This window comes from Acipenser ruthenus, chromosome 8, assembly GCF_902713425.1.
Source record: "Acipenser ruthenus chromosome 8, fAciRut3.2 maternal haplotype, whole genome shotgun sequence".
NCBI lineage: Eukaryota > Metazoa > Chordata > Actinopteri > Acipenseriformes > Acipenseridae > Acipenser > Acipenser ruthenus.
In genome coordinates, this window is record NC_081196.1 from 38,910,753 (window position 1) to 38,938,692 (window position 27,940).

The 27,940-nt window shown below is 37.3% G+C and overlaps 1 protein-coding gene across 2 annotated transcripts; it reads right to left on the reverse strand.

Annotated features, from left to right (window-relative positions):
* Window positions 1-68: 68 nt before the first annotated feature.
* On the reverse strand, window positions 69-27,873 carry LOC117407310 (cytochrome b-245 heavy chain). 2 transcript variants are annotated; one of them, XM_034012169.3, is made up of 13 exons: window positions 27,757-27,873; window positions 27,562-27,654; window positions 27,092-27,202; window positions 10,764-10,848; window positions 9,924-10,069; window positions 9,181-9,362; window positions 8,392-8,521; window positions 7,785-7,877; window positions 6,466-6,719; window positions 5,350-5,512; window positions 4,559-4,705; window positions 2,124-2,248; window positions 69-1,126 (listed from the first exon to the last, which is right to left on the reverse strand). In XM_034012169.3, the coding sequence occupies exons 1-13, from the start codon at window positions 27,799-27,801 to the stop codon at window positions 1,000-1,002; spliced, it is 1,701 nt and encodes a 566-aa protein (XP_033868060.1). In that variant the 5' UTR covers window positions 27,802-27,873; the 3' UTR covers window positions 69-999. The 2 variants fall into 2 exon arrangements, with proteins under 2 accessions (XP_033868060.1, XP_058884908.1); XM_059028925.1 differs by lacking the exon at window positions 69-1,126 and adding an exon at window positions 3,946-4,009 and having other exon boundaries at window positions 2,134-2,248; window positions 27,757-27,872.
* Window positions 27,874-27,940: the final 67 nt, after the last annotated feature.

The window sequence follows — 27,940 nt, forward strand, 5'->3', positions numbered from 1 at the left end:
AGTCGTAATTGTCATAGGGATCTACATTTCTGTAGATTAACATCTTAATATACTAATTTAACAAACTGTAGATTTAAAACTATTTATTACATGAATGCAGCATTTATGACAATACATTATTACACAAATCAATTGAATCACAGCAGTGTTAAATGGCCCAAGTTATATATCAAAGTTGAATGGATATGCAATTTAAGAATACATTCAGGAGTAAAGGGAACACATGAAACAGGTGTAAATACAGAAAGTATGATTATAGGATCTTCCCTCCCTTATAAAATAACTAAGTCATGCCTTTTATTGCAGCACAGTGAACAATGGGACATTAATAGTAGATAGGTGAATATGAGCTCTACAAAAATCACATTAGCTGTAACTTATATTTTGGATGTACCAGACCTTGCTGTCGAAATGTCTTATTTGAAAGATTTAGAAAGTGGATTTACACAGTCATTTACAGTGTACTCTATCCCAACTTAAACACTTCAAACAACGAATGTTCGGTGTTTTCCAGGTCAGTTTTTTAGGTACATTTTTACAAATCAACATCAGACCCATCTATATCTACACACATTTAAATACAATACAAAATAAAATAAAAAGACATATATGGCATTTTATGTCAAGCTTACTAATGCAGGCCATATACAAATAGTAGGGTTACAGTGATAGCTTTGCATCCCAACAAGTTAAAGTTTGGGTTTTAGAAATGAAATAAAAGCTTAGATTAACTAAACATTGGAAACCATTTTGTGTCACAGTTCAAAACTATGCCACAGCATCCTTCAAAGCAGTTTTCACACTTTCACAGATAATTAACATTCAATTTGCAATGGAACAGATTAAACACACTTTTATCTGTACAAACAAAGCACCATTTTGCTCAGTGCCAGCATGTTTGCTGTAGGCAGCAGCTCACAGCTGAACAGCTTGAATATTTAAGAATCAAAGCAAGGAGAGGCCCCACTCTCCCACTCCCCCTCCTTGATCGGACAGCTGTTAGAAGTTCTCCTTGTTGAAGATGAAGTGCACTCCTCGCGGGTCGGCATCCGAGTGGTTGATGCTCTGCTTGCTCAGGGATTTCGCAAGAACCTCAGGGCCACACAGAAACACTCCAATCCTGGCACTGGTGAAAAAAGAAAAATCATGCCAATTACACTAGAATCATGTATGCATCCATTGCCTTATACTCATAACAGACTGTGCGTTTTATTGCAGTAACTGTAACAAGTTTCATCTGTTCCTGTGGAGAAGAAAAGTGGAACCTGTTATGCAATCCGTCAATCCCGGCCTGCTGATTGGGGGTAGACTCTACCAAGTAAACATCATGGGAGACAAAGTCTGTTCCTTCAGAGAAGCCAGATTCAACTAGGCCTACTGTCAGTTAATGAAAGAAGCCAACTCACATCCCTCTCAGGCTTCCAGCATCAGTTATGTAAATGTGATGCTACATGTGTTCTCTAAGTATCCTCTGAGCAGGGCTTGATAAAACTGTAGTGGGCTGTATTATTGTAAAAGCATAGCAAAGTGTAGTAAAGCATAGTAAAAGTTAAAGCATGGCAAATCACAGATTAATAGGTTTAAATACTTAAAAGAAACATGGTAGTTAAATGAAAAGTACAAGCATAGTACACTTCTGAATTACAATGCAAATTTACCAGGTTGAGCTTTTAAAAGGTGGCTGGGGCAGGTATAAGGTACACAGGGTCATTATTATTTGTTTATTTAGCAGACGCCTTTATCCAAGGCAACTTACAGGTGACGAGGATGTGTGAACTATGCATCAGCTGCAGAGTCACTGACAACTACATCTCACCCGACAGATGGAGCACAAGGAGGTTATGTGACTTGCTCAGGGTTACACAATGAGTCAGTGACTGAGGTGGGATTTGAACCGGGGACCTTCTTGGTTACAAGCCCTTTTCTTTAACCACTGGACCACACAGCCTCATTTTAAACAACCATAATGCATACAAGTTCTAAGAGAAATTTACCTTGGATACCATATAGACATGTTTAAGGTAAATAAGATGATAGCAAAATGTATTCAGATGAGAAAAAAAACAACAAAAAACAGTATATCTATCAGCTCTCTGACTGGTCATTTTCTATAATGAGCTTACCCTGGATGGTTGCCTGCAATGGTTTTGAATTCGTTCTCCCAGTTGGGTCGGCCGTAAAGAGTTTTCTGCTTGAGTCCTGTTATAGGATCATTCTCTTCTTCGTGGTGGACAGTAAAGTGGGCGGCCTTTAAAAAACAAAAACAACAAAGCTTAAACAGACGAATTCAAGCACCCTGGAGGGAAACTGTTAAATCTAGAATTGGTTTTCTGTTTCGCAATAAATCATGTTTTACACGTTCCACTAGGTATACTCTAGTCCAGATGTCTGTTCTTCCAATACTGGATTATGGTGATGTTGTCTACAAAAGTTTGGAGACATACCATTCTGCTATAAGATTTATAACTGGTGCTGCTCATCTTACTCATCACTGCAATCTTTATATTATGGTTGAATGGCCTTCATTGCACACTATGTGATTGGATCATTGGCTTAGATTAGTTTATAGAAGCCTGATATATCTGCACAACCTATTACAGTTCTCTGCTTCCGTTTACAATTTAAGATCAGATTCATGTATTAGACTGGTTCTTCCCAGAGTGTCCACTGCTTTTGGGTGTAATTCATTTCAGTTTGCGGCTGCTTAAGACTGGAATGAATTTCAAATCAAATTAAAACTACAGAGTTTTGTTTCGGAGGATGTTTTTAATTGGAATCTGAATTCACTCTTGTCTGATGCAGGTGTAGGTACTTGTCAATGTGTTATTTATTTACTCTATGTTGTATTTATTTGCTTTGTGCTGCTGCGATGTTTGCCTCTTGACCAGATTGTCGTTGTAAATGAAATCTGGTAAAATAAAGGTTAAATAAAACAACTCATAAAAAGTCTCATGCATTTTAACATGTCTCTTACTATTTTAAATTAATTGCCTGTGCTGCCTATAAAGTCATCAATTAAATTAGACAATCACTAATTTGCCTATTTTGACAATATTCCTAGATTATCAGTTACAGTGGTTTGATTTCATATGCACAACAAATCAACGCTACAGAAGCAAAGAGGTGTTCTAATAAATGCACACTACTGTACATATTTGCTATACCATGTTTCTTTCAAAACTGCACATTTGAGATCTATATAGTGAATAGATGTGCATAGCGGAGACATTTTCTGAAAGTATTTTGTTAGCTACAATTACTTTAAGTCATCATATACGTTTCTGTGTTTTTTTACAATCAGAGAAAAGCTGTCATTCACAGTAAATGGGAATACCATGCAATGCTGTGAAAGCACTGGACTGTCACTAAACTGTTACATCTTTGTAAGTTGTGTGGTACCCTTGTAGTTTCATTATTCAGTAAGTGTGCTGACAGCATGATTAAGCATTTTAATATTTATTTAAGGGAATAGCAGGATGGGTGTGCCGCAGGCTTTAGCCTTCCAGCAGAAAAGAGCCTTCCCTATGAGATGAGATCTATGACCGCTGACAGAGGTCAATGAAGGCCAGGTGATGTGAGCCATCGACCCCCGAAAGGGAGATGCAGCTGTAAAAGAGGTGGAGGAAAGAAACTTCACGATGGATGGAGAATTCCAGCTTTAAGTGATTGGGGATTAAGGAAAAGAAGCATCAAGCTGTGGTTATATAGCAATACCAAGCACAAGTCTGGACAAAAGAACCCATAACAGGAACACATTCAGGTGTGATGTGTGTGCTTGGCAAACCCAGAGAAAGCGTTTATTTTTAAACTGTGTGGAGTCTGTGTCCCTCAGGGTAAAGTCTTGTGACTTTTTTGTAGGTTTTAGGGGTTTGAGATATGTTTGTGTGTATATAAACTGGGCAGAATTGAAAAAAAAAAAAAAAAGCATAAAGACATATTTTATACCGTCAGAGATAGCTGCATTTTTGTTTTGCAAATGTGATTTCTGCCACCCCTGCATCCATGGTAACTGTGAATTAGTAAATGGAAAGTACACATACATGATATAAAAGGATTTTAGCAGTGAAAGCCTATAGTTAAAATGAAACTACAACATGAAACAGTGAAAAAATAAGGAATTTGTAACAAAACTAGTTATGCTTGAAATAGTACCTGTCAGCTTTCAACCTCCTTCGATCTCTATTTTTCTTTTCTTATACATTTAAATACTGCACAACAATGCTGCACAGCTATTTTTTGAAGCACGGGTGACCAACCCAGACGAGAACGCACAGACTGGAATGTCAAACCGCCTTGAGAGTATAGATGCTTTTAACTGCTGCCTTTGGGTGCTATTATTTTTTTAAACAGAAGTGCTTGCTTTGTGTGCGGGAATACAGCATACAGTCTTTCCATGTTTTACATTATATTTATCATTTTTTAGTATGCTTTACCATACCTCTCTGGGCTTTACAATGCTTACCTATGCTTTATCATGCTTTCACCGTGGTATATTACACTTATGATTTCACCTTGGTAAACTTTTTTAAGGTGTATAACAGTGAGAATAAGTTGTTACCTGAGCCTCATCCCAGCCAGTCAGATAGATTCTGTAGCTTAGGAAGTCTGCGTTGCCCCTCTCCAGCATCTGAGTCTCCAGGGACTGCAGTAGATCAGCAAACCACTCAAATGCATTGGTCTCTCTGCACAGCCAGTAGAAGTAGATCTGCAGTTTACAGCAGAGATGTGACAAAATGTAGACATTAGTACTGCAGCATCACTGTCACCAATTTGTGACAAACCAACTAACAGGTCTGTCACGTCACACGGATCAGCTCCATCTCAAAACACCCCCTAATGATGTACATGTCTGGTTTCTAAATACAGTAAAACACTGATTATTTGAGCACTATGTGAACAGCCCACCTGTTGTGTGCAATGTACTTCTGCTCTGTTATCATAGACAATGTGCTCTTAAAGCAGCTTTCAGTACATGGAATCAATGTTATGAATATAATGCATGTCGTATTTACAATATGTGTATATCTCTGTGAGTGGAGCAGTGCAGTAATGGTTGTATGTCTATAGCAAGTGCATATCTATACATTAAGGTTTACTGCAGTGGTTCCCAGCTCTGGTCCTCCAGAAATGTCCTAAATTAATTAATTGAACTGGCTAAGGGTCAATTAATTAAGTTACTGACTGGATTGGAACAAAGCCGTGGACTGAAAAGGACCACTAGTTTACTGTGTACATTTTCAGTTACAATAAATGCCGCTAATTTGTACGATATATTGAGTTATTTTTACTAAGGTGGTGTTCTTCAAACATGCAGAATGGAATTTTTTTAATCTATTTTTCACAGCAGACCTTTTTAGGTATTAAACCGGTGTCATTGTTGAAGTATCTGTACCAGACCGACTTGAGGACAGAAGCAAATGGAGTGACTCCGATACCAGCCCCCACAAGCATGACCACTTCATAGCGAAACACATCCTCACTGGCCGTACCAAAGGGTCCATCAACAGCCATTCTGGAAGAGGGTACAGGCAGTAAGGGTGAGATTCTTTGCAGGTTGTAACATGCAGGTCTGTTGGGAGGACAGCTGACCCTGTCTCAAACAGTATAAGACTGTATTCCTTTCCACTGGGCAAAATTATTGTATATGGTCTTGTACCATTACAATAACTAACACCACAATGGCAATGCAATGGTTCTGTACTAAGAAGTAATGATGGTGCATGAGATCATTAGCAGAATAGAACCACACATAAACACTATAGTTTCCAACTCCAGTAATGCTGTGATCAGCTAATATTTCTGCAAGGTTTTGTTTTTTTGTGGGTGTCTTTAATTTCGGTTCCTTCATGATACTAGTCATTGAAATTGATTAACATTTTGTTCTTGTCCAACTTCCCTCTTTCAACATTGATCAAAACTAGAACCACTTCCCTCTTCCAAAACCCTGTCCAGTAACAGCGGGAAAGATCACCCTCCAAAACAGAGAAACTCAATCGCAATAACGGGCACTCTGTCTCAATCTTTATCAACTGCATATAGTATGCAAATCTAAGCTGTAGTTGAGGCTTATATGGAAGAACTCTGTAACTGTTCCCTGGCCATTATGAAGCCCTGTACCATTTTTCAAATAAATCTAACAAAGATTCCAGAATTTATAAGCCTCACAAGCTTTCATAGAAAATTGTTTTCAAATATTGAAAACTATATAACACATACACTCCTGTCTAACAATATTATAACATTCAGAGACCTTGTTTTGAAGATCACAAAGGCACATTTTCAGGGAGCAGTGAAATAATTTGAACAGTATAACACTTAAAAAAAAAAAAAAACAATAACTGAACTGCTCCTTCCTGCAACTCTGTTGTTTCCTGTTAGTTTTATAGTGTAGTGTTACAATTGTCTTTGCCTTTGCACCTGCTACACTATAGACTTCCTTAAAGAATAACATAACCTAATGCTTACTTTGGCAGTTTCCATGCCTCTTGAAACTCTTTTTTTTCACCCCCACAAGCCTCAAACAGCTGCTGTGTCCAGTCACCAACGATTCGGATGTGAACACTGAAGTGATCTTCTTCCGGGGCAGACGTCAGGGTGAAGGGGTGCCACTCCAGCTGGGAGACCGAGGGGCACTGAAGGTTAACATACTGGCCAACCTCCATCTTGAACCCCTTCTTCTTCATCTGCAGCTCAAGTGTTTTGGAAGGATGAGTAACCACCTACAATAATAATACAACAATGTACAAAGAAACAGAAACAGCAGCTATAACACTGTCGATCGGGTATAGGGCCACCATGGGCAGCTGAGACTGTAAAGATTCATCACACTGTGTCTGTGCCATACTTATTTTCTATAACTTGTGCTGTCTTGCCAATCAAGCCCATAGTATTAGCCCTCTATGAAAGTGTGGCAGAGGGTATGAAATGGGTTACCTTGTCATGTTGTTGATGCTGTATCGTTAGGATCCTTTAAAACCTGATTTGACAAAATGTTGAGATCAACCAGTTACTTGGAACTGGACGAGCACTTGTTTAACATTTTATCATGGTCTTATGACTAACACCTTAATGGCAACAGACAGATTTGTTTTATGTTACAGAATACACATACTCTAGTTTGCATGATAAATGCATGATAAATTCATATTTTAAAGAACAGTCATTAAAAAAAATAAGGTGTATCTGCTAGCAACTATCTTATCTAAAACCACAAGAAAAGGTCTCGGTTAATGGAACTATAGAAAAAGCAAAAAAAAATCCTATCCTGTTTGCTGTGTTGCAAGGAATTTCTTTCAAACAGGATACGTGGGCCAGTTTTCTGTCGAACTTGTTTAAACTGTTAAACTCTTCAAATATATTCAGGATTACATCATCAATATGTCTCCATTCCCTGATGATTTATTCATTAAAAGTTTTCTCCTCATCATACAATAAATTCAACCTGTTCCTAGTCATTACAAAAAGCGTTTAGAGTTCAGATAATGTTAGGTTTGCCTCCTCAAAAATGTTGTCTGTTTGAATTCACACTATATTTACACACAAGTGGTTGTGTACTTACTATGTAACCACATACACAATTACAGTGTATTTACATTGTTATCAATGTTTAAATGTACAGGAACACTTAAAAGCGTATTGGAGTTCAATGACAATAGACTACTTTTGTTTTATGCAGAACAAAAATATGCACTTTGGAATCCTTAATTGAATGTGGAACTGGCTGCATTTAAAGCAACAAACCAAATAAAACTGTTCATTTTGATCAAGTAAAGTTCAGTACAAACCTTTGTGATGACGACTTTCTGTTTTGAGCGCCAGAATCTCACCAACCTTTCAAACACGTACAAAACCATGGGGCCAATCACCCACTTCCATGTCTAAAATCAACAATAAAAAACTTTCAATTAATTTACAGTTTATTTTGTATTATTTATTTATTTTATTGCATCAGTAGTTTATATAAAATTACATCATATTAAGATCATCTACAATGTTTGGTTAGAATATTACATAGGGTGCTGTATGATACAAGCTGATATCCACCACCTGAGACATCAGTTATATGTTATATCATACACACCATAGACTACATTGTATATAATATATAGTTAAATAAGAACAACTATATATATATATATATATATATAGAGAGAGAGAGAGAATAATAAATGATAATTTATTGCCCACCCGATGCTACATAAACCCAGAGGGCAAAGTGTGTTATGTTATTGAGTGGTGATGTTATCTCAATGATATGCACAGTCGTTGCATGGCTTTATCAAGGTTTTATTGATAACATTTTTTGTTATATATTTATACTAAGACAAATGCTCCAACTGATTGGGCTGTAGTTTGTTTTGAGTATACATACAAATAACCAATAGTACATACCATTGGAGGGTTTCCTGTGAACTGGGGTATGGGACAGTCACGGACCTTCCCCCAGTCTTTATATTGAGTTGCACAGATGTTTGGTTTGTTTTCAAGAACGCTGCTTGCAGTTTGGCCACGTACTATTTCCCTAAGGACAAACATAAAACAAAATTATATGAGATGAAAGTGATTTGAAAAGCAGACAGAAGAACTCTCAAAACTCAACTGTATGAACCACTCAGGAACTTTCAAGCCTGCTATATTGAAAAATGCAACAAATTGAATTGATTTTCTCTGAGCCAATCGCCACTTTACACCCAGGAGTTTGACAGTAAATATTGGAAGACAAAGGTAAGCCCTGCAGGTGTCTGTTTGAGTTCACTGGGCACCTGTAGAGAGGTGATGTGACGGATCCCCAGACAAGATGACAACTTGGCATAGCTGGAAACCTGCTCTCCCAGACCCTATGACTGACTACCCTAATCTTGGTAACTTAGCAAAATAAAATGGATGATTTAAATTATATATGTGTTTTTATGTACACAGAAGGTTTAAATGATTACAAAATCACTTTTTTCAGGACTTCAGCTGTGTAGAAAAAAAACAAGTTTACTGCACTGTGTTTACTTTTCTTTTTAGACAGCTGAAGAAGGGCTCTTGTCTGAAATATCCTGAAATAAATACATAATAAATAAATTGTTATTCATTTAAACCTTTTTGGGTACATTAAAAAAATTACAAACACCAACCCAGTGGTAGCTGTGGTTGGTATCTGGGTTCTGGAACACTGTACTTAAATTGACATACCCGACTCCATGAATGACCAGCCCAATGAAAAAGATGACAAAGAGATGATGGGTAAACCAGAAGACCTCAAAGTAAGACCTCCGGATGACCTCCATGGATGACGTAATAATTAAGATTAAAGCTAAAGTACTGGCAACTCCACTTAGTCCAGCAATGGTTGTGAAAGCCACAAATGTTGGATTCTTTAAGAGGAAAATAAAATTGTTAATCATCATAACAATGAAAACATCAAACGGTAACTGCCAAAATCATCATATATGTCACTCACTGATTGCTAAATGGGTCCTTCGAAAAAGGGTTCTCCATTGACAGGTGGTCTTATACATACAGGTGGGGGTCTGTTCAATCGATCTTAGCAGATGCGGGTTCCAATACCACTTCCTTTCAGAACTGACATGTACTGTTACGAGTTGTAATAAAAGATTCCTATTTGAATGATTTCAGTGGTGGCAATATTAAGAGGTGACACTTCTTTGGAATGAACCACGCAGTCTATTATAAACTTTTTTACCAGTCATAACAGGAAGAAATATTGACCTACGTCCTGCTAGATATTATCCTATGCTCACAAAGTGTCAGTTTTTGCTTGCAAGTGAGTGAGCATGAGATAAACATACTGACACAAGGAGTTCTCCTGAGTGGTTACTGACTGTCTGTCTTTGATACAGATTTCAGTTACACAGTCTTGCAGGTAAAACTATACCTTGTAAATGTGCATTTGTGTTGGAAAAAAAACAACTTACTGTTTCATTTGTTCTTATGGGGTTCAAATATGAGCTATTATCTTCATTGCCAATCTGTGAAAGCACATATGCAATAGTTTCATTTTGTTCCAACTGGGCGTCCATGAACCTCTCAAAGTTAAATAAATGTGCTATAATGTGTATTGCTGTGGACATAAAAAAAATAGTTGTGTTATGAGACATGTAATTAAAAAACCTATATCTCATCACATATGTATTGGATTCCAGGTCTAAGCTGTAATTATATTGGTATAACACAAATTACATGGCCTACCATTTTGGGAGTACTCAGGACCTAGTTTAGATCATTTTTAACATGTAACTCTAACCTTTTCAAGCTTGTCATTAGTGAAAAATAAATTTAAATTAAATTCATACTGATATTTTATATTGAATGTATAGACTTGAATAGATCATTTTTGAACAGAAATGCACATGCATTAAGAAATGTTTGGGAATGAAGAAAGGCCACTCAAGGTTCGTATCTTCATAGCATATCTGTTGTCAATACTACATTTGAATCACACATTATTATAAAAGATTCCTGGAATCCTCGCCAGTGAATTTTGTTTGTGATTAACACTATACACATTGTGGGTTCTTTTTATCTATCCATTGAAGCACAGTTACAACACATTGGGGCTTTAGTAATATGTGGGTGTGACCAGAAGTGCTCAACAATACATCTGTAACTAAAGTAATGACTCATTCTGAACAAATGTTTGGTTTGTGGTGATTTGTGATAAACACTGATCACTAACAATACAATACCTTATTATAATAAAGTGAGAGAGTGCGCTAGGGGTTGAATCTAAAAGAAATTAAAGACAAAAACTTTACCAGTGTGAAAGGCTATCATGTAAGCAACCAGTTTGTGAAAGGTGATGTTTCTGTCCAGCTGTCTTGTAATGTTCCGACTGCAGCACTTAAAAACAAACAAATGAAAAAACTTTATACAATAAAAGCCCAATGATATGTCAATGGCCACAGAACACACAAGCTTCCATCCCTCTTTGTTGGGTGTTATAGCTTAAAGAATAAGTAGCGGGGTTCTGAAAAATATAGCACTATATGTCCCTGTGTGTTAATACCACGCTTTAAATAACGTACGTTACTAGTAAAGTATGTTCTTGACGATCATAGTAACATATGTGGGGCAGTGAGGGCTAATAAGTATGTCAGTCTGAGGCTGACAAGATCTATGTTCCCCTGTTAAGGTGAAAAACTTGTAGTTCATGATAGGCGTCATGGCCGAAGTAGCTGGGGAAACTACATTTCCCAGAAGCCTTTAGGGCTGATGGCATTCAGCCAGAAAAGGGAAACACCTGGCTAATTGGGTAGATAGGGTGTTGATTGTCTGAGTGTTTGCAATTATCTGTGCTATATAAACTGTCCTTTTGTTCTTAGTGTAAGAAGGAGGTGGCAGGAGTGTTGAATGTGGAGAACGTAAGTGCAGAGTGATTAAAAGAATTGATAAACTAGATTTAAGACAGGGAAACAGCTTAGCTGTCCTGTGTGAGTTAGGGACTTCAATATAGTGAAGTTAGTATCTTCAAGTGAAGATAGGCTTTGGTTTGTTCTGTTTGTAAAAGGGTTTATAGTATTTTGGTTCAAATATTTACTTTGTTCCTGTGTTTTGTTTTATTTGGTGAGAATAAAAGTGCGCCAAGGCGCTGAACAATAACTCTGTCTGTGGGTGTTTGCTGTTCCTGCCGCTAGTCAGTCTTGACTGCCCGCCACGCTACCACATATGGTGGCAGCGGTGGGATTCTAGTGCCCTAGAGAGAGGAAAAAAAAAAAAAAACACATAAATTATGGAAGATGTTCTCAGAGCCTTGTTGCAGGCCACTGCTACTCAGCAAGAAGCAAACCAGCGTCAAAGAGAGCAGACAGAGGCACAACAAGAAACTAACCGGCTGCAAAGGGAGCAAGCAGAGACACAGCAAGAGACAACTCGGCTCCTGTTGACCCAGATCGCACGAGGGCAATCCGAAAGGCAGGAACTGGCGAATCGGCTTGCCACGGTAGAAAACAACGCACCGGGTGGGAGGCCCATGATGAGACCGAGCCACGTTCTGCAAAAGATGACAACCGGTGACGATGTAGAGGCTTACCTGCTTGCTTTTGAACGAGCTGCTGCTCGAGAGTCCTGGCCCAGGGGACAGTGGGCTGGGATAGTAGCCCCGTTCCTGATCGGGGATGCCCAGAAGGCATATCATGATCTGGAGGCAACAGCAGCGGAGAACTACGACAGCTTGAAAGCAGAGATCCTGGCCCGAGCTGGCGTAACCCCAGTAGTTCGTGCACAACGTTTCCACAACTGGAAGTTTCAGGAGAAACTTGCCCCAAGGTCTCAAATGTTCGACCTCATACATCTGGCTAGGAGGTGGCTAAATCCGGAGGTCAACACAGCGACCCGAGTTGTGGAGATTCTGGTTATGGATCATTATTTGAGAGCCATGCCTGCCTCCCTCAGGAGATATATTGGTCAAGGGGACCCAGGCACAGTGGATGAGTTTGTAGCTTTAGTTGAGCGTCACTTGGCTGCAGTAGAACTGTCTCGGTTACCCAACGAGACACTGTCAAGGAGCACCGAGCGACCCTCTACCCTGAAGGACTGGTCTCGCAATGGAACCGGTAAGAGGGAAATGGGGAAAAGGGCCTCTGAAGAGCAGCCACAGGCTGTGAAGGGACTGGGGAGTAACAGGCATATAAATCTAGAGCGGTATAAAAATGTTAAATGCTTCCGTTGCCAAGAGTATGGGCATATAAGTGTGCAGTGCCCAAACGAACACGAGCCCATGCAGTGTAACGTGGGTCTCAATGAGTATGATTGTGGGGTCGTAAATGTGGTGAACATGGCACTAGGAGTACATAAATTTCTAATGCCTTTAAAAATTAACGGGAAGGAAGCTCTGGCACTCGCAGATTCAGGTAGTGCAATTACATTGGTCTCCACAAATTTTGTGGAATCAAACCAATTGGACCATAATCTTAAAACTGGAATTACTTGCGTACATGGGGACGTGAATTTTTATGCAACCAGTATGGTTACCCTTGAATGTCAAGATTCAAAGTGCAAAATGAGAGTTGGGGTCGTGCCTAAGTTGCCGCACGCAGTAATTCTAGGAAGAGATTATCCAGGGTTTGATGCACTGGTTAAAGTTGAAGGGGAATTGGCTCCCCCGGCTGGAAATTTAGTGTCAGGCGAAATTGGCCCAGAGGAGTGCCTTGAACAGATCTTCCCGTTTCCAGACCCGACACTGTTTGTAAAACCCCAAAGAATTAGAAAAACAAGAAGGGTTAAAAGAGAAGAAAGACGCAAGGGCCCCATAGGGGAAAGAGTACCAGAAATGTTACTTGGGGAGAGGGCAACTGGTACAGAACCAGTAGAAATTCGAGACCAGGAATTACTGGAGCAATGGTCTCTGCCAGATTTACAGTTTGGAAGGGAGCAGTTAAATGATCTCTCACTAGGGAATATTAGGAAATCTGTGGTGGAAATAAATGGGGTGCCGGTGGAGGGTAAAACCAAAAATCCTGTAGAACATTACATTCTCAAGAATGATTTGCTGTATAGAGTCGTACAACAAGAGGGAAATGAGGTCACACAGTTACTGGTGCCACACCCCTATAGAAATATAGTAATGAAGTTAGCCCATAGCCACTTGTTTGGAGCACATATGGGGGTCAAGAAAACTACACAACGGGTTTTAAAGAGGTTCTTTTGGTTGGGCATATATAAAGAAATAGAGCAGTATTGTTTGGGGTGTCCAGAGTGCCAGTTAGCGAGTCCCCGGTCCCATTTTAGAGCGCCTTTAGTTCCCCTTCCAGTAATAGATGTGCCGTTTGACCGTGTAGCAATGGATTTGGTGGGGCCCTTACCTAAGTCAGCCAGGGGTCACGAATATATTTTAGTGATTCTAGACTATGCCACACGGTATCCAGAGGCTATTCCTTTGCGAAACACCGCCTCAAAAACAATAGCAAAAGAGCTAGTCCAGGTTTTTTCGAGGGTGGGAGTACCAAGGGAAATTTTGACGGATCAGGGTACTCCCTTTGTATCGAAACTTATGCGAGACCTATGTGACTTATTAAAGATTAAACCCATCCGTACGTCTGTGTACCACCCACAAACGGATGGCCTAGTTGAGAGGTTTAATCGCACCTTAAAGCACATGCTCAAGAAAGTAGTCGGGACGGACGGGAAGAACTGGGACACCCTGTTGCCGTATTTAATGTTTGCGATACGAGAGGTTCCTCAATCTTCTACTGGGTTTTCCCCATTTGAGTTACTTTATGGGAGACAGCCCAGGGGGATACTAGACATGGCAAGGGAAACTTGGGAGAGCCAAATAGACACAGGTAAGAATGTGATAGATCATGTAATGGAGATGGGGGAGAGAATTAGGAAGGTGACCCCCATAGTAAGAGAGCACATGGAGAAGGCTCAGTTAGAACAGATGGGAAACTATAATAAGAAAGCACAAGTTAGAGGGTTCCAACTTGGGGATCGTGTGCTGGTTTTAGTTCCAACACCTGAAAGTAAACTGTTTGCCAGGTGGCACGGGCCCTATGAAATAATTGAGGTTATGGGTCCAGTAAATTATAAAGTGCGCCAGCCAGACCGCAGGAAAAAAGAGCAGATCTACCACATTAATTTGTTGAAGCCGTGGAAAGATCGTGAAACCGTCTTAATCGCAGAAGAGCCAATAGCTGAGGGTGATAGGGCACCAGCAGATATAGTTCACATAGGCCCCAATTTAGATGCGACACAAACTAGAGAGGTACGAGATTTAGTGAATAGAAATCAGGACTTATTCACCACATTACCAGGAAAGACAACGTTAGTGCACCACGATATAGTCACTGAACCAGGGGTAAAGGTAAAGCTCAGACCCTACAGGGTACCAGAAGCCAATAGGGAAGCCGTAAAAAGTGAGGTTGAAAAAATGTTACGCTTGGGGGTAATCGAGGAATCCAATAGTGAGTGGACCAGCCCCATAGTCTTGGTTCCAAAGCCGGACGGGTCTTGGCGATTTTGTAATGATTTTCGCAAAGTAAATGAGGTATCTAAATTTGACGCTTACCCAATGCCCCGGGTTGATGAGCTGATTGAGAAATTGGGCAAAGCCAAATTCTTGTCTACACTGGACCTTACCAAAGGTTACTGGCAGATCCCGTTAACAGTTCAGGCTAAGGAAAAGACAGCTTTTGTGACCCCGGAAGGTCTATTTCAATACACGGTCATGCCCTTCGGATTACACGGTGCCCCTGCGACATTTCAGAGGCTTATAGATAAAGTCTTAAGGCCTCATATTCAGTATGCCTCGGCATATCTTGATGATATCGTGGTGCATAGTGAGGACTGGGAGACTCACTTAGCTAAGGTGGAAAATGTCTTAGACAGCTTACGTCAGGCAGGGCTGACAGCTAACCCCGAAAAGTGCCATCTGGGTTTAACAGAGGCAAAATACTTGGGCTACGTTGTCGGTGGTGGGTTAATTAGGCCACAAGTGAGCAAAGTGGAAGCCATAAAAAACTGGCCGAGGCCCATAAATAAGAAGCAGGTTCGGGCCTTCCTGGGTATCGTAGGATATTATCGGAGGTTTATTCCGGACTTTGCTACAATTGCGGCGCCATTAACCGAAATGACTAAGGGTAAAACTCCAAATATGGTTAAGTGGACAGGAGAGGCTGAAAAAGCCTTTAACCAGTTGGGAAACATATTGTGTAGCGGCCCAGTATTAATAGTCCCTGATTTTAAAAAGCCATTTGTGGTGCAGACGGATGCCTCTGATGTGGGTCTCGGGGCAGTGTTGTCACAAATGATAAATGGTGAGGAACATCCGGTCATCTACCTAAGTAGAAAATTGTTACCAAGGGAGCAGCGATATGCCATAGTAGAAAAAGAATGTTTGGCAGTAAAATGGGCTGTAGAAACCCTAAAATATTATCTACTGGGTAGAGAGTTTTCTGTGGTGACAGATCACGCCCCACTCAAGTGGATGAGTCTGAACAGAGAGAAGAATGCCAGAGTGACAAGGTGGTTTTTAGCCTTGCAGCCATACCGCTTTACCATTAAACATAGAGCTGGTTCAGTAAATGGAAACGCGGATGGTCTATCCCGAGCACATTGCCTCTCGGCGGAGGCCGCTCTAACCAGAGGGTTGGAGCTGAGGGGGAGGATATGTGGGGCAGTGAGGGCTAATAAGTATGTCAGTCTGAGGCTGACAAGATCTATGTTCCCCTGTTAAGGTGAAAAACTTGTAGTTCATGATAGGCGTCATGGCCGAAGTAGCTGGGGAAACTACATTTCCCAGAAGCCTTTAGGGCTGATGGCATTCAGCCAGAAAAGGGAAACACCTGGCTAATTGGGTAGATAGGGTGTTGATTGTCTGAGTGTTTGCAATTATCTGTGCTATATAAACTGTCCTTTTGTTCTTAGTGTAAGAAGGAGGTGGCAGGAGTGTTGAATGTGGAGAACGTAAGTGCAGAGTGATTAAAAGAATTGATAAACTAGATTTAAGACAGGGAAACAGCTTAGCTGTCCTGTGTGAGTTAGGGACTTCAATATAGTGAAGTTAGTATCTTCAAGTGAAGATAGGCTTTGGTTTGTTCTGTTTGTAAAAGGGTTTATAGTATTTTGGTTCAAATATTTACTTTGTTCCTGTGTTTTGTTTTATTTGGTGAGAATAAAAGTGCGCCAAGGCGCTGAACAATAACTCTGTCTGTGGGTGTTTGCTGTTCCTGCCGCTAGTCAGTCTTGACTGCCCGCCACGCTACCACACATACTATTTAATTTTTTTAATTTTTGTATTATTCAATCGGGTATGCAGCCCGCAAAGTGGGGTGGATACTAAATTCATGCTTTCATTTATCACACTCCACAACTCCAAAACTAATTAGGTTTTGGAGGTTATTGTCACACAGGTAGATTAAGGCATATACAAGGATTGTGGGAAACCTTTGACTTTTGACCTCCAGGTCAAAGTCATAGAATACCAATCTGATTCTCTCTTTTTTAATGTAATGACAGCAGTAGAACCAATGAATCAGATTTGGATACATTTTTTTAGAATGTATCACCTCAGTATGAACTTGGTTCCTATTACCTTTGAAGTAAATCTGTTAAAAGGTCAAAATAGCCTATTTTTTCACCTCTCAAAGTACCATTGACCAAGAACCAAATCCACTGATCCAACAATGACCTGCTCAGGATTCACATATATTGGACAGGAGTTCATTGTGTAAACAGTATTATTATTATTATTATTATTATTATTATTATTATTATTATTATTATTATTATTAGTAGTATTAGTATTAGTATTAGTATTAGTATTCGTTTTTTATCGTATATTTCCTCAGTCTTGGTGTAATAATAATATACAACACAGTTAACTGTACAATAAAATACATTTCAATAAGGAATTATTTTCAGGTACACACTACAAAGTGGTATGCAGCGCACTGCGCTTGTTCACGCATGCCTAAACAACTTCCGCTAAGAAAGCAGGAAAGTGTCCATACAAATGTGGTACGTTATGCTGTTTTTTTTTACATCTTTTTTAACTGAATTTATCATATTTTTATACCGTTAAGAAAATAGCATGCAAATATTTATCATCTGCAATACATTGGGTGTTTTCTTTGCTTCTGCAACTTTGCAGTGGACTTCTCATGTTATCTGGTTCTTTGTGAATTGTTTCCAGTTTAATCTTGCAAAAAAATAAAGTATAATTAATGGTAAATGGTATACCCCTGTTTACAGCATCTGTAAACCTCATAACTCTCAACTATACTGGACTATATGGCACCCAATTTTACGAGTACTTGCATCATCTTGTACTTGCGCTGAACTGCTCCATACTTTTCTGCATCTTGTACTTGATTTTACTCTTATAGGTATCCGTATTCATGTTTTTTGTAATTGCTCTTATTTTAAATTGTTCTTATCCATTTAAATGTTCTTAATGGCATTTTCTCTTAATAAGCAAATATTGTTACTATAAGTTTAGCTGCTCTTAGTCAAACTCGCTCTTAAATGTAACTATTTACTGTATTCTTTATTTTGCTCTTATTTCAATTTTATCTTATTTTCTACTGATTTTACTGTACTTTATAACTGCTCTTATCTGTAATGTGACATTTTGTAATGTGATATTTTGCAATGTGATACTTTGTATTGTGATATTTTGTAACAGCTGTAAGTTGCCCTGGATAAGGGTGTCTGCTGATAAATAAATAAATAAATAAATAAATAATGATAGGAAAACACCCATTAGATCGCAGTTGAATGCACCTGTACCAAAATCGGACAGCATACCACTTTCTGACATTACACGGGTCAAGTTCTGGTACCCGTACCACACTGTGACAATATACCACTTTCTAACACTACACCAGCTCCGAAGCTCAGCCCAGAAAACCGACAGTGCTGGCTCCAAGGAGCCCGGAGCATGGCAAACCTTAGTAGACAGCTTCCAACAAAAGGGAGACTATATAATACAAATACAGTTCATTTTTACCTCAGAATCTAATATGTTGGATTGTCATGGTGGCATTTTATTATTTATTTTATTTTATAATAGTCTGATAGATAGATCTAAGATATGTGTTTTATTGCAGTTTTCGATATTATATTATACAATATTCTTTCTCAAGATAATATTTTACGACGCATTCCACAACTTTAAACACTCAATTATAAATCTTACATTGGCAAAACTATGAAAAATAACAACAACTGTGTACAATTCTACCCATAGACCATGTTTATTTAGTTTACATCCCTTCATGTAAAAACGAGACTAGTTGGAATTATTCTTCAGGGTAGCCCCGACTGGGTCAAACTATTTGAAAAAAAAAAAAAAATACAAATATTAATAGGCTTATAAATAAAATTCTCAAACCATCTGATTTATTTAAATTTCAAAACCCGGAAAAAGCAGTCCCTGGCCAAGGAGTAATTTCATTCAACATAAACACCCATAACAACCTTTCCAACCAATCAGCTTTTGATTTCTATAGTGTATGAAAGGGAACTAGAGACTACCACAGAAGAGAGCAAAGATAAAAGCAAAATATGTAGATTTAGTCAAGTATCTGAGAATAAAAAGCAAAAGAAAGTAAACAGAGCTTGTTTTAAAGTATTTTTCTATAAAGTAAAGGAGTATAGTAATTCTGATTTACATTTAAGAGAAATTATCTGTGGAGTTAAACATTCCAAATTCTAAAATAGAATTAAAATTTGAATTCAGAATGTTTAAGTCCTCGTACACTACACTTAAAAAAAATATTGCTTGAATTTGAAACACCACACACAAAACTTGGATTTGCACAGATAAACATGCATAAATATACTATTATTGTATTGCCTGTGGTTTCATTATTCTATTGCAAACATGCAGCTGTTTTTTTTTTTTTTTTTTTTAATGACCTTTCACACTTCCTCATACATATGTATTTATGGCACAGTACATGACACACCAGCGTGTATCATTCCATCACTGTGCATCTACATGTTTCTGAACCTTATGGGAAGGCTGTTCCCTCATACTCTCCAGATAACACAAACTATGGAATATCAACATTGTGTTTTGGGGGATCCGTGAATTTGGGTGAATATAATGTCATAGAATTTGAGGTAGTCATTTCCCAATGATGTCAATGTAGCTTACAATGATTTATTATGGATTATTAACCTTTCAGACATAACTGAAAATAGTTTTATCGATACAGTAATTTAACCATATGACTGTCATGTTTACATAGCATTTTCTTAATTCTTTTCTCCAACTTAAGTATTTTATTTTTTTTTTTACAAAACTACAGTAGAACCAAACAAGTAACTCTGAAATTGTTTCCTCAACATGTTCTCTTTCTTTCTTTCTTTCTTTCTTTCTTTCTTTCTTTCTTTCTTTCTTTCCATACACAAAAGCCCAGCATTACTAAATGATACAGTAACCGCTGAGGGCAAAGGGGAAATGATTGAATGTAAATCACATCCCTTCATTTTTTAATAGAACTATCAATTCCCTTTTCACCTAAATATGTTCATATTGGGTTATGCAGTCTGAATTTCAATAGAGGTGAAAATAGAGAGGAACATGAAAGTTGAATCTGTAACAGGAAACTGAGAGGCTTGACCCAACCCATGATAGTTTAGAAAGATTTAACTAATGGGCAACACTGTTACATTTGGAAACAAAGAACATTGAACAGATGCTTTCCGTTTCATTTTATTTACATTCATTAGCTGTATTAACATTATTCCTGGCCCTCCTGTGATTGTGCTGATAATTCATGTAGATTACATGTTCTGATTGGAGCTAGACAATGGGAGTGAGTTTGAACTGCCGTGCACGATGGAAGGGAAAAAATCGTTTTTCTCTTGCAGCATCTATTAAACATCTGCCTATTCCAACATCAAAGAATACAATCAAGGGGGCAGAATCAAGGACACCAGTGATGCTACAGGTACCACATATCTTATAATGTAGTTTCAGCACGTAACTAAATGTTACAGGAACTGGAACCTTAGCTTCCCAACAAGAGGTGTGCCCCCAGAGTCATGCTATTATTAATCTGTACAAAATGTGAAACTCTTGGCTCTGAACAGACAACAATGATAAATACTTATATAATATAGAAGTAAGTAACTTCAAATCAGATTTATTTTTACTGTATCCCTTTTTATGATATTTGGCAGTTACTCAGAATTGTTTAAGCCTTTGATAAGGTGCTTTCACTTGCATTTTGGAGCTATTCTTTAGTTCTAGTTGCCATAGACATATGTAACATATACCAGGGCACATAATGTACAGCTACAGATGTATTGCCAGCAGTATAAAAGTAAACTTGGGTTGGGACTAAATCAAAACTTTGACAACCCGCTAATCGCACTTAACAAAACTGTATTTAATAGTGTTTTCTTTTTATGAGTAGAAGAAATAAGATAATTACAAAAAAAAAACAACACTATTAAACACAGTTTTGTTAAGTGAGATTAGCGGGTTGTCAAAGTTTTGATTTGGTCCGGGCCTTGATCTAAAGGTAGCTGATCAGCACATTTTGGCTTTAGTCAAGTATCTGAGAATAAAAAGCAAAAGAAAGTAAACAGAGCTTGTTTTAAAGTATTTTTCTATAAAGTAAAGGAGTATAGTAATTCTGATTTACATTTAAGAGAAATTAACTGTGGAGTTAAACATTCCAAATTCTAAAATCGAATTAAAATTTGAATTCAGAATGTTTAAGTCCTCGTACACTACACTTAAAAAAAATATTGCTTGCATTTGAAACACCACACACAAAACTTGGATTTGCACAGATAAACATGCATAAATATACTATTATTGTATTGCCTGTGGTTTCATTATTCTATTGCAAATATGCAGCTGTTTTTTTTTTTTTAATGACCTTTCACACTTCCTCATACATATGTATTTATGGCACAGTACATGACACACCAGCGTGTATCATTCCATCACTGTGCATCTACATGTTTCTGAACCTTATGGGAAGGCTGTTCCCTCATACTCTCCAGATAACACAAACTATGGAATATCAACATCGTGTTTTGGGGGATCCGTGAATTTGGGTGAATATAATGTCATAGAATTTGAGGTAGTCATTTCCCAATGATGTCAATGTAGCTTACAATGATTTATTATGGATTATTAACCTTTCAGACATAACTGAAAATAGTTTTATCGATACAGTAATTTAACCATATGACTGTCATGTTTACATAGCATTTTCTTAATTCTTTTCTCCAACTTAAGTAAAGAAAAAAAAGTACCTGTAATTTTTTTTTTTTTTTACAAAACTACAGTAGAACCAAACAAGTAACTCTGAATTTTTTTACTCAACATGTTCTCTTTCTTTCTTTCTTTCTTTCTTTCTTTCTTTCTTTCCATACACAAAAGCCCAGCATTACTAAATGATACAGTAACCGCTGAGGGCAAAGGGGAAATGATTGAATGTAAATCACATCCCTTCATTTTTTAATAGAACTATCAATTCCCTTTTCACCTAAATATGTTCATATTGGGTTATGCAGTCTGAATTTCAATAGAGGTGAAAATAGAGAGGAACATGAAAGTTGAATCTGTAACAGGAAACTGAGAGGCTTGACCCAACCCATGATAGTTTAGAAAGATTTAGCTAATGGGCAACACTGTTACATTTGGAAACAAAGAACATTGAACAGATGCTTTCCGATTCATTTTATTTACATTCATTAGCTGTATTAACATTATTCCTGGCCCTCCTGTGATTGTGCTGATAATTCATGTAGATTACATGTTCTGATTGGAGCTAGACAATGGGAGTGAGTTTGAACTGCCGTGCACGATGGAAGGGAAAAAATCATTTTTCTCTTGCAGCATCTATTAAACATCTGCCTATTCCAACATTAAAGAATACAATCAAGGGGGGCAGAATCAAGGACACCAGTGATGCTACAGGTACCACATATCTTATAATGTAGTTTCAGCACGTAACTAAATGTTACAGGAACTGGAACCTTAGCTTCCCAACAAGAGGTGTGCCCCCAGAGTCATGCTATTATTAATCTGTACAAAATGTGAAACTCTTGGCTATGAACAGACAACAATGATAAATACTTATATAATATAGAAGTAAGTAACTTCAAATCAGATTTATTTTTACTGTATCCCTTTTTATGATATTTGGCAGTTACTCAGAATTGTTTAAGCCTTTGATAAGGTGCTTTAACTTGCATTTTGGAGCTATTCTTTAGTTCTAGTTGCCATAGACATATGTAACATATACCAGGGCACATAATGTACAGCTACAGATGTATTGCCAGCAGTATAAAAGTAAACTTGGGTTGGGACTAAATCAAAACTTTGACAACCCGCTAATCGCACTTAACAAAACTGTATTTAATAGTGTTTTCTTTTTATGAGTAGAAGAAATAAGATAATTACAAAAAAAAACAACACTATTAAACACAGTTTTGTTAAGTGAGATTAGCGGGTTGTCAAAGTTTTGATTTGGTCCGGGCCTTGATCTAAAGGTAGCTGATCAGCACATTTTGGCTGTAGTCAAGTATCTGAGAATAAAAAGCAAAAGAAAGTAAACAGAGCTTGTTTTAAAGTATTTTTCTTAAAGTAAAGGAGTATAGTAATTCTGATTTACATTTAAGAGAAATTAACTGTGGAGTTAAACATTCCAAATTCTAAAATCGAATTAAAATTTGAATTCAGAATGTTTAAGTCCTCGTACACTACACTTAAAAAAAATATTGCTTGCATTTGAAACACCACACACAAAACGTGGATTTGCACAGATAAACATGCATAAATATACTATTATTGTATTGCCTGTGGTTTCATTATTCTATTGCAAATATGCAGCTGTTTTTTTTGTTTTTTTTTAATGACCTTTCACACTTCCTCATACATATGTATTTATGGCACAGTACATGACACACCAGCGTGTATCATTCCATCAATGTGCATCTACATGTTTCTGAACCTTATGGGAAGGCTGTTCCCTCATACTCTCCAGATAACACAAACTATGGAATATCAACATCGTGTTTTGGGGGATCCGTGAATTTGGGTGAATATAATGTCATAGCATTTGAGGTAGTCATTTCCCAATGATGTCAATGTAGCTTACAATGATTTATTATGGATTATTAACCTTTCAGACATAACTGAAAATAGTTTTATCGATACAGTAATTTAACCATATGACTGTCATGTTTACATAGCATTTTCTTAATTCTTTTCTCCAACTTAAGTATTTTTTTTTTTTTTTTACAAAACTACAGTAGAACCAAACAAGTAACTCTGAAATTGTTTCCTCAACATGTTCTCTTTCTTTCTTTCTTTCTTTCTTTCTTTCTTTCTTTCTTTCTTTCCATACACAAAAGCCCAGCATTACTAAATGATACAGTAACCGCTGAGGGCAAAGGGGAAATGATTGAATGTAAATCACATCCCTTCATTTTTTAATAGAACTATCAATTCCCTTTTCACCTAAATATGTTCATATTGGGTTATGCAGTCTGAATTTCAATAGAGGTGAAAATAGAGAGGAACATGAAAGTTGAATCTGTAACAGGAAACTGAGAGGCTTGACCCAACCCATGATAGTTTAGAAAGATTTAGCTAATGGGCAACACTGTTACATTTGGAAACAAAGAACATTGAACAGATGCTTTCCGATTCATTTTATTTACATTCATTAGCTGTATTAACATTATTCCTGGCCCTCCTGTGATTGTGCTGATAATTCATGTAGATTACATGTTCTGATTGGAGCTAGACAATGGGAGTGAGTTTGAACTGCCGTGCACGATGGAAGGGAAAAAATCATTTTTCTCTTGCAGCATCTATTAAACATCTGCCTATTCCAACATTAAAGAATACAATCAAGGGGGGCAGAATCAAGGACACCAGTGATGCTACAGGTACCACATATCTTATAATGTAGTTTCAGCACGTAACTAAATGTTACAGGAACTGGAACCTTAGCTTCCCAACAAGAGGTGTGCCCCCAGAGTCATGCTATTATTAATCTGTACAAAATGTGAAACTCTTGGCTATGAACAGACAACAATGATAAATACTTATATAATATAGAAGTAAGTAACTTCAAATCAGATTTATTTTTACTGTATCCCTTTTTATGATATTTGGCAGTTACTCAGAATTGTTTAAGCCTTTGATAAGGTGCTTTAACTTGCATTTTGGAGCTATTCTTTAGTTCTAGTTGCCATAGACATATGTAACATATACCAGGGCACATAATGTACAGCTACAGATGTATTGCCAGCAGTATAAAAGTAAACTTGGGTTGGGACTAAATCAAAACTTTGACAACCCGCTAATCGCACTTAACAAAACTGTATTTAATAGTGTTTTCTTTTTATGAGTAGAAGAAATAAGATAATTACAAAAAAAAACAACACTATTAAACACAGTTTTGTTAAGTGAGATTAGCGGGTTGTCAAAGTTTTGATTTGGTCCGGGCCTTGATCTAAAGGTAGCTGATCAGCACATTTTGGCTGTAGTCAAGTATCTGAGAATAAAAAGCAAAAGAAAGTAAACAGAGCTTGTTTTAAAGTATTTTTCTTAAAGTAAAGGAGTATAGTAATTCTGATTTACATTTAAGAGAAATTAACTGTGGAGTTAAACATTCCAAATTCTAAAATCGAATTAAAATTTGAATTCAGAATGTTTAAGTCCTCGTACACTACACTTAAAAAAAATATTGCTTGCATTTGAAACACCACACACAAAACGTGGATTTGCACAGATAAACATGCATAAATATACTATTATTGTATTGCCTGTGGTTTCATTATTCTATTGCAAATATGCAGCTGTTTTTTTTGTTTTTTTTTAATGACCTTTCACACTTCCTCATACATATGTATTTATGGCACAGTACATGACACACCAGCGTGTATCATTCCATCAATGTGCATCTACATGTTTCTGAACCTTATGGGAAGGCTGTTCCCTCATACTCTCCAGATAACACAAACTATGGAATATCAACATCGTGTTTTGGGGGATCCGTGAATTTGGGTGAATATAATGTCATAGCATTTGAGGTAGTCATTTCCCAATGATGTCAATGTAGCTTACAATGATTTATTATGGATTATTAACCTTTCAGACATAACTGAAAATAGTTTTATCGATACAGTAATTTAACCATATGACTGTCATGTTTACATAGCATTTTCTTAATTCTTTTCTCCAACTTAAGTATTTTTTTTTTTTTTTTACAAAACTACAGTAGAACCAAACAAGTAACTCTGAAATTGTTTCCTCAACATGTTCTCTTTCTTTCTTTCTTTCTTTCTTTCTTTCTTTCTTTCTTTCTTTCCATACACAAAAGCCCAGCATTACTAAATGATACAGTAACCGCTGAGGGCAAAGGGGAAATGATTGAATGTAAATCACATCCCTTCATTTTTTAATAGAACTATCAATTCCCTTTTCACCTAAATATGTTCATATTGGGTTATGCAGTCTGAATTTCAATAGAGGTGAAAATAGAGAGGAACATGAAAGTTGAATCTGTAACAGGAAACTGAGAGGCTTGACCCAAACCATGATAGTTTAGAAAGATTTAGCTAATGGGCAACACTGTTACATTTGGAAACAAAGAACATTGAACAGATGCTTTCCGATTCATTTTATTTACATTCATTAGCTGTATTAACATTATTCCTGGCCCTCCTGTGATTGTGCTGATAATTCATGTAGATTACATGTTCTGATTGGAGCTAGACAATGGGAGTGAGTTTGAACTGCCATGCACGATGGAAGGGAAAAAATCGTTTTTCTCTTGCAGCATCTATTAAACATCTGCCTATTCCAACATCAAAGAATACAATCAAGGGGGCAGAATCAAGGACACCAGTGATGCTACAGGTACCACATATCTTATAATGTAGTTTCAGCACGTAACTAAATGTTACAGGAACTGGAACTTTAGCTTCCCAACAAGAGGTGTGCCCCCAGAGTCATGCTATTATTAATCTGTACAAAATGTGAAACTCTTGGCTATGAACAGACAACAATGATAAATACTTATATAATATAGAAGTAAGTAACTTCAAATCAGATTTATTTTTACTGTATCCCTTTTTATGATATTTGGCAGTTACTCAGAATTGTTTAAGCCTTTGATAAGGTGCTTTCACTTGCATTTTTTAGCTATTCTTTAGTTCTAGTTGCCACAGACACATGTAACATATACCAGGGCACATAATGTACAGCTACAGATGTATTGCCAGCAGTATAAAAGTAAACTTGGGTTGGGACTAAATCAAAACTTTGACAACCCGCTAATCGCACTTAACAAAACTGTATTTAATAATGTTTTCTTTTTATGAGTAGAAGAAATAAGATAATTACAAAAAAACACTACACTATTAAATGCAGTTTTGTTAAGTGCGATTAGCGGGTTGTCAAAGTTTTGATTTGGTCCGGGCCTTGATCTAAAGGTAGCTGATCAGCACATTTTGGCTGATCTAGTTTATATTACATACGATCCTAGGCAACTAGAACTGAAGAGCAGCTCTGAACCAACGTAAAAGCACCTTAACCTAGAAAAAACAAAAAGAACAGTGTAAAAAAAAAAAACAAAAAAAAAAACAGTGTCTTTCTTACTTGACAAGATCCTCGGAGGAAGGACAGAAGATTTCTGCAGACTGGTAGGAGGATGAGCATGCAGTTGAAATTCAGACAAGCTGCAGGAGCCCGTGCCCAGGATAAGGCATCCTAGAAAGGTAAATTTATTTAGCAATAAAAATATTAAAATAGTTGGATTCTGAATTACTGCACATGAACTAAATACAGAACTGTACCTAATTATGTAACTGTAGTACTTTTGGTATACTGGAATCAAACACTTTTTTTCCTTGAAAGAGTATTTTGTTTCTTTATATTCTAAAATGGCATTGGTTAATTTAAATTCTAACACAAAAAATACAGAACTGTTACACATAATATGTTTCCAATTTTACTTTGATTTACTAGCGTTTAAGAATATTGCTCCTAAAGGATTTAATCTTCAACTGGAAAACCTGCATCTTGTTTTGCAGTTTGAGGAATAAAAAAATATACAAAACCGTACTTACCCCAACCAGGACCCTTGTGTAGTAGAAGCGTTCATCTAGGTAGACTATATAATAATACACGAAGAGGAATATATTGATCCCAAGCCATACCAACTGAAACAAAAGAGATGTGCATGTGTATTGTTAACATGTCCATACTTTAAACCATGATAAACAATATCAATAATTATAAACATGCATTTTACTAATACTTACAATGACTAAGATGGAAAGTCCCTCGTTTACCACCCAGTTGCCCATGCTGAAAGGAAATAAACTGATTCTGGTGCTCAGCACTGCAGCTGGTGATATAACTGCCTCATAAGGAAGTGAAAAAGATAGTCGTGGTTTAATCCCCTTCCCTTACAATCCATACAAGTGTGTTTGCGCATTCCTCTCC

Bases quoted from the DNA above. Each gene is read 5' to 3' on its own strand.
- LOC117407310 (XM_034012169.3), bottom strand. From the start codon at position 27,801: ATGGGCAACTGGGTGGTAAACGAGGGACTTTCCATCTTAGTCATT. The intron at 27,655-27,756 runs GTAAGTATTAGT...CTTTTGTTTCAG, and splicing joins GACTTTCCATCTTAGTCATT to TTGGTATGGCTTGGGATCAA. The intron at 27,203-27,561 runs GTAAGTACGGTT...TTACCTTTCTAG, and splicing joins ACACAAGGGTCCTGGTTGGG to GATGCCTTATCCTGGGCACG.